The 12,719-nt window shown below is 41.1% G+C and overlaps 1 protein-coding gene across 4 annotated transcripts in view; it reads right to left on the reverse strand.

Annotated features, from left to right (window-relative positions):
- Positions 1-1,418: 1,418 nt before the first annotated feature.
- LOC129726808 (PDZ domain-containing protein 8) overlaps positions 1,419-12,719 on the reverse strand; it is a 67,665-nt gene continuing 56,364 nt past the window's right edge. The window contains exons 8-9 of one of the 4 annotated variants that reach the window (XR_008728415.1): positions 2,639-3,046; positions 1,419-1,963 (exon numbers count right to left, since the gene is read on the reverse strand). Coding sequence is in view for 3 of the 4 variants with exons in the window: in XM_055683928.1 (XP_055539903.1) it covers positions 1,887-1,963; positions 2,906-3,046 (218 nt within the window). In the remaining variant the exon portion in view is untranslated. Of the gene's footprint in view, positions 3,047-12,719 lie in introns of all 4 variants that reach the window. The other 3 variants (XM_055683929.1, XM_055683928.1, XM_055683931.1) reach the window with 3 other exon arrangements.

A 12,719-nucleotide genomic window follows, 5' to 3' on the forward strand; every position in this document is an offset into this window, starting at 1 on the left:
GTCGATGGTTGTGGGGTGGCATGATCCACTCACAACCAACCTAATTGGCCTAAATTCAATTGTAGCCGGCACAGGGAGATTTTCTGAGGCGAAAATCTGTGGGATCAAGCCTTCCGTCGCATGAGGAAGTAAAGCCGTTGGCGCCGGTCAACAACGGATCATGAGTTAGGGTCCTGGGTGGAATCGCCTCCCCGGGCGTCGGTGATTGGCACAACAACAGTGGCAGAACTAGACCGACGGAAAATAAGCGAGCATGAAAAAACTCTAAATTTCACTGTGCTCTTAGTAAGATGTTTGATCAATATGTTAGAAATCCCATTGTCACCTGGTGCTTTCATATTTTCGAAATTTTCAATCATTGACTTAATCTCATTCAGGTTAGTTTTTATTATTTCTGTCTACATCGTTCTATTTGTGTTGAAAAAAATTAATTCAAGATCAATGACATAAGCAATTTCCAAAATCTCCGCACAAAACGTACGTAGTTCTCATTTCTAAAAAAATGTTAAAATACGTTTGGCGAAAAACGACATGTTTGTTCAAGACTGTATTCAGACATCGAGCCACTTTCAAAAGAAAAAGAATACGATGAGTGCACTGAACACTTGTTCTACCGTAACCATTTACAAGCCTCCTCACGAAATCTTTGAGCCTTTTGTTAATTGGACACAAGGAAACGATCACCATCTTTTATAACCAGAACTGGTTTTGAAGGTTTCTCTATAATCTTCGATAGCTTTTAAAAAGGTTTTGAATATGGTTTCAATTTTTTCAACTTTAGTTTTGAAATTTTGATTTCTCAGAATAGTGAATCTATGTTTAAAATCATGCTTGAAATATTTATAAATAGTTTTGAAAACAGGGCTAGGAGAACGCTGATATTGACGTCTGCGAACATTTTCGACAATTATTCTTGAATCAAATTTCATTTGAGCCTTTGAAATTATTCTGTTTGTGGTATTAATAATTGCACATTTCAATACTTTCAGAAAGGTAAAAAAAGTTTATTAACTTCATTTTACAAATTTAGCTCTTTATTGAAGTTATTCTCAATATGAGTTTTATAGCCTTGTCAATTAGCCTTGTGATAATTAAGACCAGAACTCATAGACTTTGAAACTAATTCATATGATGTGAAAAAAGTTATTAGAGGATTTTCAGAATCATAATCAGCATATCAGCATCATATTAACTACATTTCTCTACATACATGACTTTAATCAGTTAGTATCAAATCGATCGTTGATGGATTTTATACAGAAGAAAAATATGAAGGACTAATCGGAGATGCAATATCCTGAGGAACAATCATTAAACCAAATTTTTCAATTGGATTTACTTTGAGAATTATTCCATGATCGGAATTTAACTGCAAATGGATAATGTGATACTATACCCTTAGATCTATCAAACATAGATTTATTCTGTTTACAATTTTCATTTATTTTCATGAAACTTGTATTTCTTTTATATACTTTCAATACTCTGTTGCCACCAAATAGTTCAACCTTGCTTAAAACACTTTGCACGCGCAGCCGAGACTGCAGAAGTAAGTCGAAATGGATGTATAATTGTATATGTCTGATCCTATCAATTCAATCAATAAAGTCATGTATATTGACTAGTTTTGTAAAACAACTGCGTATGTGAAGCGGGTTTCGTGTAGTGTATGTAAGCGATTTTTTTTCTGCTGCCAAGGGAATTTTGATACCTTCTACATCAAAGGTTTGCGGAAGTATGATAAAAACCGCTTATAGTTGATTGATGTGTTAGCGCTGCTGTTTATAAGTGTAGTGCATTGGTTTCTGCTGTCTAGAGCAGTGTCCTTACTCAACTCGAAAAATACGAGAATAGGTATATTTGAGTATAGTCAAGTTGTAGTTGATTCAGAAGAACGATTCTCGCGGTAACCCTGCGCCCATCCGCCGGAACAGTTCCCTCTCCCAGGGGGATGAGATGGATCCTAATGGAAAAATAGTGTTAGTTTCGTAGGTAAGTAGTATTCACGACCGGAGCGAACTATTTATGGAGATCACACTTTTAGTTTTGACATTGGTCTCATTAATACTATGGAAGCTGGGTTGCAAAACATATCACTTATTCTAAACGCAAATAATGTTTTCTTTTTTTTTCGCTAGAACCGTTCAGCTTAGACGTGCACAATCGCTCATCCATGGGTGACCGAGCAACGGAAAACATACAGTTATGGCTTAACCACTCTTCTACTCACTGAGAGTTATCATCAGCTTATCGAGAAGTAAATACTATAAAACCACACATAATTATGCAGAAATGATTGCATTCCAAAAGCTCATAATCGCGTGCTAAATGTATTCACCGTACTTCGGTCTCCCTGACAGATGTTGCCAACTAACATTATCTAATGAGGGTGCTTTTAAACCATTGGTTTGGTGTTATTTGATCGTCCAACGGGGAATGTGGTGTGCTTTTGGGTTGATGCTTTGAACTACATGTTTCGCTAAGCTGCTACGACAAATGCTACGGGTCCGTTGATCAAAAAGCAGCGTAAATCCTTGTCAAGCAGGGGGGGCATGATTCTGTTTACTATGTGGAATGTGGATTCAGGTGTTTTGGTATGTGGGAGTGAGCCATCGATTGGCGTTGCTCTTACAATTACCACTTCTAGCGCTGCTAACACTAGCGGAACGTTGGAAAAGGCCCATCGCTCGTTTGCGGCACGACGTGAGCCGCCGTGAGCGAAAAGGACTTTTCCGACCATTCGAACCGCCAGCAATGAAGGATCTATTGAATCGTTCGTCTGCTTCTGCGTTCTCCCCCTGCAATAAAGCGCCCTCTGGTAGAAGGTCCACCAGGGTGGATGGCTCTAGCAGAGACCCTAGCGAGAGCTGCCGAAGCAAGCGGTATTCTCATTGATTTAGATTACCCTGGGCATGCTGCAAACCGGAGCACAAGTGAAGCATCAAAATGCTTAGCGCCTGGACGCGTTCCTCCGATTGACCCGCCAGGAAGGCCGATCGGGTGCCGTCTGGTGTTTGAACAGAGCTTTTCGGTTTCTCGTCCTCTGCTGGAATGAAAAAAATAAACGTAAGTAAGTAATCAATGCTTTTGGATCGGGACTAAATCATGTGTCAAAGTATGTAAAGTAAGTATGTCGTCAATAAGAGTAGAATGGGGGAATTCATCAAACAACTATGAAAGATCACGTAGTGAGTTGGGGCTTTAAAAAACAAACCACGTAGTCTTCGTTGTTTCAGAACTTCATGTTTCTCTGTTACCATCAAATACCAATTCATTCCAATACCAAGAGAAATGTTCTGTTTTACTGTTAGGAAAGTTACTATTTTATTTGAATTCAACGTTTATTTCATGTTTGCAGCATCTCAAGTTAGTCTGGCACTCTTTTTGAGTTACACTTGACAATTGCATAATACTTTTCTATTAGGGGTAATTGAGAGGATTGATATATTTTTTAAAGTAATCTACCCCATTGTCACGGTACCACTGAAGCTCGCATCGAATGTAATGGTAACTTTCCAAATCTGGTCAAAATTTTACCAGACCTTTGTGAGCCTTACTTCCTTTAAATTATCGAGTTCGTTGTCTTGTTTGTGACCAGACTTGGTTTTCTATGCACAGCTCGACAAATCAAGAACTTCCTGGCAAATTTATTGGCGAAATCGAGTTGAAATTGGCTGGAAAAACTATTTTCTAATAGTGACTTTGTAGAGCTTCCGGCCTGGAAGTTGACCAAAATTCATCTTTTTGATCCCTAGACCAACAGAAGACAAAACTGGTGATGTGAAGAATGAGTTCTGCGAGCTGCTTGTGAAATTTATGAAGAATCCCAATAACATGACATAAAAATATCGAAGATATGAACGCACAAGTCGAACGCAAGGAATTCTTTCTCCTCGTAATTAGTAACGAAGGTCTTTACTCTACCACCAAAGACAATGGTTTAAGGCTAGTTGATTTCGTCGCGATCAGGAAAACGCAAACCCATTTTGCAGTTCCGAATATTCAGAAGCACACATGAAGACACATGGTCACACGCTGATTGACGACCGATCTTTCCAAGAACCAAACGTCGACTCAGATCATTATTTAGTAATAGGTAATATTGACATCCGGCTGTCCAACGTATTTAAAGGGTGTTACGGTCAACTTCAATTTGTCGTATTATTTTTATCGTGTATCAAAAACCTTAACACCCCTAATTTTAAGGATTTGTGAATAGTATCATGTTAGCAGAATTGTTGAATCTACCAAACCAACCGTCACCAACGTAATAAAAGTGTTTGGAGAACGTTTGTCGACTGCTAGGAAGACATGATCGGGGGGAAATAGAAATCCGAAGACCGCAAAAACGATGAAAAGAGTAACCAGCAGTTTCAAGCGAATGCCTATCCGTCCAAAATCTCGCAAGCAAGCTGGAAGTTTCGTCCACAACTGTGGATCGAGCAAAAACACGAGCTGCACTGTCAGTGACGATAAGTTAAACAAGTTGACCAGACAACGATCGCGGAACCTGCACGTGAAGATGCCGATGAAGTTTGATAGTGTGGTACAGGATGATGAAACTTACGTCAAGGCAGACTTTAAACAGCTATCCTGGACAGAAATATGATACGGCAACTGGAAGAGGAAAGATGGCAGATATTTTCAAACACATTAAGCTGTCGTTGTTTTCAAAGGTATATCTTCCAGATTCCGAGTTGTGCTCTCGTCGTGTTCGGTCGCAATTTCATTTCGATCTCGATAGTGCCGACCAGTTAATCGCCTTCAAGGTCACCGTGCATTGTATTGCGTGTGCACTGCTGCTCGTTGCCGTCGTCTATTGAAGACAAAGAAACGCATCATCGCCTATTACTACCGTACGCCACAGACTGTACGTTGTGTCGCTACTGCGAGAGATCCAGTACCCGGCGTACTGCTGTTTGGCTATACTGGTGCTGCTGTGTGGCTGGAGCGGCTGCAGCTTTTGCTAGCGGACTCTTGTGTGAAGGACTGGAGATTGGCATCGCCCGTGTGCTGATTGCGGTGGAGAGCGGCTGCAGAAGATAAGTAGTTTTTTTTCTCTTGGTTTTTTTCTACAATATTATTTGTTGATTGGCATTTTGCGTGTGTGGCTTACGCGTCCAACATGGACGACGAACGCGGGGATGAAAACCCGCTCGTTCTACCGCCTAGCCCTCCAGGATACAAAGTTCCAAGGGTTAAGAATGGAACCCCGCAGGAAGCTACCCATCGGCTTAAGCAGTATCCGGAGGGCAAAGTTGGTATTGGGGCTGTATTTTTCCGGCCGAAAGTGAAAGCATTGAACACAATGCAAATATGTAAAGATATGGCACGGTTTACAGCCGTGACTGAAATTACCAAAGTACGCCCGAATAAGCTGCGTCTTTTGGTGTCCGACCTCAAGCAAGCAAACGAGATTGCTGCTTGTGAGCTCTTCACGCGGGAGTACCACGTGTACATTCCAGCTCGCGTAGTTGAGATTGACGGTGTGGTCAGCGAATCGAGTCTGACTGTCGAGGACCTGTTGAAGGCTGGAAAAGGCCTTTTCAAGGATTCTAGCCTTGAACCTGCCAAGATACTTGAATGTTAGCAATTACATTCAGTATCGCTCGACAAGGGTGTAAAAACTTACACCCCTTCAGACTCTTTTCGCGTGACTTTCGCCGGGTCTGCTCTGCCGAGCTATGTGTTCGTGGATAAGGTGCGTCTGCCCGTGCGCTTGTTTGTACCGCGGGTAATGAATTGCCTCAATCGCAAACAGTTGGGCCATACGGCCTCCCACTGTGGCAATAAAGCACGTTGTGGCAAGTGCGGAGAGCAACATGCGGATGACGCCTGTAATAAGGGTGCTGAAAAATCAGTATGGTTTATATAGGGTGTGGCAATTGTATTATACTTTCACATTTACATCTAGATTAATTTTCTGTATCATGTGTAAAACTACTATGATTTTATTTACCCAACCGTTGCTACGAAAGGGTACTACGTCATACCAATGTTTGGGTTTCATATTCTTGCAGCGCTTAAGTGTAATTAAATAAAAAAATTGGTTATTTCGCTGCCAAAATTAAGAAGATTAAGTAATGCATAATTGTGCAGTCCCCTGTTATGGTTCTACTAATGATTGTGCTGGAATAAGGACCAGTTTCGATTGCTCTCCGGAGAAACAGGCGTCACGAAAAAAGTGGATATAGTTTTGAGCAGTTGAAATGGATCATTCATTTTTGAAATCATAGTGCAGGTGTGCCAGAAAAAACAGGTACATGCTTTGAAAATATGGAATAATATCGTTTAGTTAGAACGAACTAGTTCTAGTTGTCCCATCTATTGACTGCCGTCACCTGATAAATCACCGGACCGTGTTTAAAGCTGTATTTCCAAAATGCGATAAAGCAGCCTACCTTGAATTTATCGAAAGTTTCGAGTGATATGATAAATTCAGATTCGGATTACGTGTTGTATTTTTCCGCCATTTCCAGTGAAACTGGCAGTTTCTTGCAGAGCTTCGGATCCAGTCAGTTAATGATTTCAAAAGAAACCGATATGTAAATACAGAAATTCTGTCAGAGTATTCTCAAGATAGAAACTACAAAATGAACAAATCAACTGCTCATCATGTCCTTCACAATTAAATCGTAAGCGTAGAAAAAGATGTCCAGACGCAATTGATGATTTTGGTCCATCAGATTAAGAAAAAAAATATCGGCATAAATTTATGAAATCATACTTCTTATGTTTGTTGACTATAATACAAGTCAAGCTATTTCAATTTTTATTTCAAGCAGCAAATGTGGGGTTGTCGATTAATAAATGTAGAAGTTGTGGATTCGAGTCCAAAGTACATTTTTCAATCGGTTACCTCACATTTACTGTTTGAAATATAAATTTATGAAATGAAACAGATCAACATTTGGACGATCTTTGAAAAGCCTACGCAAAGATTACTTAGAAGAAGAGAATACACCAACACGAATACCAGTAAAGAGCAATAGTAAAGACAACAAAAATAAAATTAAATTAACGAAATTGACAAACAAAAAATAAATCTAAATTAATTGAATAAAGATTGCAAAAAGTCTTGTATAAAATGTATTAAACGTTAGTTCAATTTTTAGAATAATTTTGGAAGTTTCTGATTATAAATTAGTGAGTTTTTAAAATAGTGCGGTTGGAATTACTACTGTTTCGTTTGCAACACCAATTTCACTTCTTATAGTGCTATAAGTTATAGCATATATCCTAATAATTTGTTGGTCGTTTCGCAAAATTTCCTAGTCATCTTGTGGTTTCGGTACTGCTTTTTATTGCAAAAACCAACTGGTTTGAATGGAAAAAACAACAAAAAAGACAGTGTGAGAGTAATACAATCCTCTAATATATTATTTAAAAAAAATTATGTGTGAAATAAATATAAATATAATATCAAAAAAAAATATCCATATGAGATTGTACAACAATTTGCGGTATGACGTCACCACTGTTCACTTGGATGGTGTTTACATTTTTAGACTCGCCACTACAATCTTACTTATACTTCTTCCACACCCTATATCAACCATACTGCTGAAAAATGCCTTTATTGTGGACAGACTCCGCATGAGCTGTCTGCATGTCCCGCGTACAAACAGCGCCAAGAAAAGAACAAGCGGTCTCTGAAAGAGCGCTCTAAGCGCACTTTCGCAGAAATGCTCAAAGAGGCCGCTGCCACCAAACTGGTTTCCCCGAATCTCTTCGAGGTCTTGCCATCCGATGAATCTGATTCTGACGATTCAGTTGGGGAATCTTCTTTTGTTGAACCCGGGAAATCTAGGAAGAGAAAAAACCTTTCTTCTCCTAGGCTTCCTAGGAAAGGACAGAGAAGGTCTCCATCTGAAGTGACTGATACTAAGAAACAAAAAAGTGCTATAGAAAATCCGAAGCAAACTCCTCCGGGATTGGCAAAACTGAATTCAAATAAGGAGTTTCCGGCACTTCCAGGAACATCAAAAAACTCAACTGTTCCTTCTTTTTCGTCCAAGATTCAGCCAGAATCTGGACTGCTGAAATTTTCAGATATTGTGGACTGGATTTTTGAAAATTTCAACATAACTAACCTCTTAAAAGTCTTCTGCTGGAATTTCTACCAACAGTTAAAACGTTTTTGAAGCAGTTGACTGCTAAATGGCCCCTCCTTGCAGCGATCGTATCCTTTGATGGCTAATTCATCGGCTGAGATGAAGGATTCTATCTCTATTTTACAGTGGAATTGTAGAAGTATCATCCCCAAAATTGATTCATTTAAAGTTTTGATTAATAAGCATAAATGCGATGCATTCTCCCTCTGTGAAACTTGGCACACTTCAAATATAGATCTTAGCTTCCATGATTTTAATATAATTCGCTTCGACCGAGACACCCCTTACGGAGGAGTACTTCTAGGGATTAAGAAGTACTATTCCTTCTATCGTATTAACCTCCCCACGGTCCCAGGCGTCGATACAAGGTAAAGAGCTTTGTATTGCTTCAATATATATTCCTCCCAGAGCACAGGTTGGGCAACGGCTGCTCTTTGATTTAATAAGAACTTCTTCCCTCACCACGTTTGATTTTGGGAGATTTCAACTCTCACGGCGTGGCTTGGGGTTCCCCTTCTAATGATAACCGTTCCTCTTTGATCTATAACCTCTGCGACGACTTCGACATGACAATATTAAACAACGGGGATATGACACGCGTTCCGAAACCTCCAGCGCGCCCCAGTGCTTTAGATTTATCTTTATGTTCAACATCGCTACGGTTGGATTGCATATGGAAGGTAGTCCTTGATCCCCACGGTAGCGATCATTTGCCTATTCAAATTTCAATTGATAATGGTTCAACTCGCCCGCGATCAGTTAATATTCCGTATGACCTCACACGGAATATCGATTGGAAATTATACGAGGAAATGATATCAGAAGCTGTCGAGTCGATTCAACATCACCCACCACTTGAAGAATACAACCTCCTCGCGGGCTTGATTCTCGACGCCGCGTTGCAAGCCCAAACGAAGAAATATCCCAGCGTGACGATCAAAGAACGGCCTTCCACTCCGTGGTGGGACAAAGAGTGCTCCGATGTCTACACGGAAAAATCCGACGCGTTTAAGGCCTTCTTTTGGGTGAGAGGCCAACCCGACGACTTTAAGCGGTATTTGGAGCTTGAGACCAAGTTCAAAAGCTTGGTCCGAGCAAAGAAACGTGGATATTGGCGCCGGTTCGCAAACGAAACGTCGAGGGAGACATCGATGAGCACTCTTTGGAACACAGCCCGAAGAATGCGAAATCGTATAACGGTCAACGAAAGCGAGGAGTCTTCAAGTCGGTGGATATTTGATTTTGCCAGGAAAGTATGTCCGGACTCTGTTCCTGCGCAAAACTTTGTTCGCGATACGTCTCCGGGCCACGATGCGATAGAATCACCTTTTACGATGGCAGAATTTTCAGTTGCCCTCCTGTCCTGTAACAATAACGCGCCTGGGTTAGATAGAATCAAATTCAACTTGTTGAAGAATCTACCCGGCAATGCCAAGAGGCGCTTGTTGAACTTGTTCAATAAGTTCCTGGAGCAAAACATTGTACCGCAGGATTGGAGGCAAGTGAAGGTGATCGCCATCCAAAAACCGGGAACTCTTATAGGCCGATTGCAATGCTATCCTGTATCCGGAAATTGATGGAAAAAATGATACTCCGTCGTTTAGACCATTGGGTCGAATCAAACGGTCTACTATCAGATACTCAATTTGGCTTCCGCCGTGCCAAAGGAACGAATGATTGTCTTGCGTTGCTTTCTACAGATATTCAGCTAGCGTATGCTCGCAAAGAACAAATGGCATCTGTGTTCTTGGACATTAAGGGGGCTTTTGATTCCGTTTCTATTGACATTCTTTCGGGCAAACTTCACCGACAAGGATTTTCACCAATTTTGAACAATTTTTTGCATAATTTGCTGTCCGAAAAGCATATGCATTTTACGCATGGCGATTTGGCAACTTTTCGTATTAGCTACATGGGTCTTCCCCAGGGCTCATGCTCAAGCCCCCTTCTTTACAATTTTTATGTGAATGACATTGACGCATGTCTGGCAAATTTATGCACGATAAGACAACTTGCAGACGACAGCGTGGTCTCTGTTACAGGAGCCAAAGCTGCCGATTTGCAAGGACCATTGCAAGATACCTTGGACAATTTGTCTGCTTGGGCTTTACAGCTAGGTATAGAATTCTCTCCGGAGAAGACTGAGACAGTAGTTTTTTCTAGGAAGCGTGAGCCTGCTCAGCTCCACGTACAGTTAATGGGTGAAACGATTTCTCAGGTTTTGGTATCTAAATATCTTGGTGTCTGGTTCGATTCGAAAGGCACCTGGGGATGTCACGTTCGATATTTGATGAAAAAATGTCAACAAAGAGTGAATTTTCTCCGGACAATTACTGGATCATGGTGGGGCGCCCACCCAGGAGACCTCATAAGGCTTTACCAAACAACGATATTGTCGGTGCTTGAGTACGGGTGTTTCTGCTTCCGCTCCGCTGCAAACACCCATTTAATCAAGCTGGAACGATTGCAGTATCGTTGTTTGCGTATTGCCTTAGGTTGCACGCATTCGACCCATACGATGAGTTTGGAAGTTTTGGCGGGCGTTCTCCCATTAAAAGTCCGCTTTTGGAATCTGACTACTCGTATTCTCATCAAATGTGAGGTTTTGAACCCCTTGGTAATTGAAAATTTCGATAGGCTAGTTGAACTTAATTCTCAAACCCGTTTCATGACTGTGTATTTCAATCACATGTCTCAAAGTATAAATACTTCCTCATACACCTCCAATCGTGTCAACTTATACTTCTGTTTTTACTGTGTTTTTCGATACATCCATGATGGAAGAAACTCGTGGAATCCCGGATCATCTACGCGTGCAGCAGATCCCTAAAATATTTTATAACAAATATAAAAACATCAACTGCGACAATGCGTTTTATACTGATGGATCACTTCTCAACGGGTCCACTGGCTTCGGTATCTTCAACAATAATTTTACCGCCTCCTACAAGCTCGATAATCCTGCTTCTGTTCACGTCGCAGAATTGGCTGCAATTCAGTATACCTTAGGGATTATTGAAACAATGCCCACGGACCATTACTTCATCTTTACAGACAGTCTCAGTTCTATTGAGGCTCTCCGATCGATGAAGGATGTAAGGCACTCTCCGTATTTCCTGGAGAAAATACGGGAACATCTGAGTGCTTTATCCGGAAAATCTTCTCAGATTACCTTAGTGTGGGTCCCCTCTCATTGTTCCATTCCGGGCAATGAGAAAGCGGACACTTTGGCTAAGGTGGGCGCAACAAACGGTGATATTTATAACAGACCAATTGCCTACAATGAATTTTTAAAATTTTCACGTCAGAGTACACTTGTCAACTGGCAGGCCTCGTGGGATAAGGGAGAACTTGGGAGGTGGCTACACAGCATCATCCCAAAGGTTTCCACCAAACCTTGGTTTCGGGGGTTGGATGTAGGACGAGATTTCATTCGCATGATGTCTCGGATTATGTCCAACCACTACGGGCTAGATGCACATCTCTTGCGTATTGGGCTGGCGAGCAGTAATCATTGCGTTTGTGGATTGGGGTATCAAGACATTCAACACGTGGTTTGGGTGTGTGCTGAATTCTGCGACGCCAGATCTCTACTCTTGGATACCCTCAGGGCCCGAGGAATACAGCCCTATGTGCCAGTTCGTGATATTCTCGCTCAGCGAAACTTGCCATACATGCTACATGTTTATAGCTACTTGAAGAGCATCAAGGTGCCAATTTACCAGCGAAACAAAAATAAAAACATGTTAGTTTTAGTATTAGATTTAGTTTCAGCTCGTAGTCGGCAGCGAGGGTAAAGAATTTGCCTTTAGATTATAAGGTATTCTATACCATAAGGCATTAGATTTAATTGGCCCCGTAAAACATTAATTTGTATTGTGCCGTGTCAAATAAATGTTGTGTGAACAAAAAAAAAGGTATATCTTGTGTGGCAGGCCATCCTGTGGTTTGAAGAGCAACATTTTCATCCCAAATGGTTCCAAAAAATTTATGTGCAGGAGTGCCTGAAAAAACTTCTGCTGCCTTTTATCAGACTAGACTGTTAATCCGTTGTGTTTTGGCCGGATTTGTCATCTTGCCATTACGGAAAACGGCAATGGAGCCGCGAACAACGTCCAGGTGGTAACAAAGGACGCGAACCCCCTTAACACACCAGAGCTCCCCCAATAGCGAAACTCTGGGCTATCATCAAGCGTAACCTCAAGAAGATACGAAAGACAATTGTCAACGAGATGCAGTTCTAGGCTAACTGGCGTTCTGCAACGAACAAAGTGACCAAAACGGCTGTACAAAACTTGAAAGAAGGAGTCAAGAGAAAGGTCCGGCACTTCGCATTCGCTAAAAGAGAAGCTTGAGTCAATATTTTTCAAACAAAAGAAACATGATTTGAATTTTTAATGAGAAAAAAAGACCGATTTACACACATTTTTGTTCAACCAATTTTTGACCGTAACACATCCAGGGGTTGTTAACTGAAGGTGCTACAGAGTACACTAGGAAAGTTGATCGACGGAGCGATGAGTCAGTTGAAGTTGACCTGAACAAACCGTGGAAGCACATCCAACACACGGTGAATGCAACAGCGCGAGAGATGATAGGCCTGAC

Source organism: Wyeomyia smithii, chromosome 3 (genome assembly GCF_029784165.1).
Source record: "Wyeomyia smithii strain HCP4-BCI-WySm-NY-G18 chromosome 3, ASM2978416v1, whole genome shotgun sequence".
Taxonomy (NCBI): domain Eukaryota; kingdom Metazoa; phylum Arthropoda; class Insecta; order Diptera; family Culicidae; genus Wyeomyia; species Wyeomyia smithii.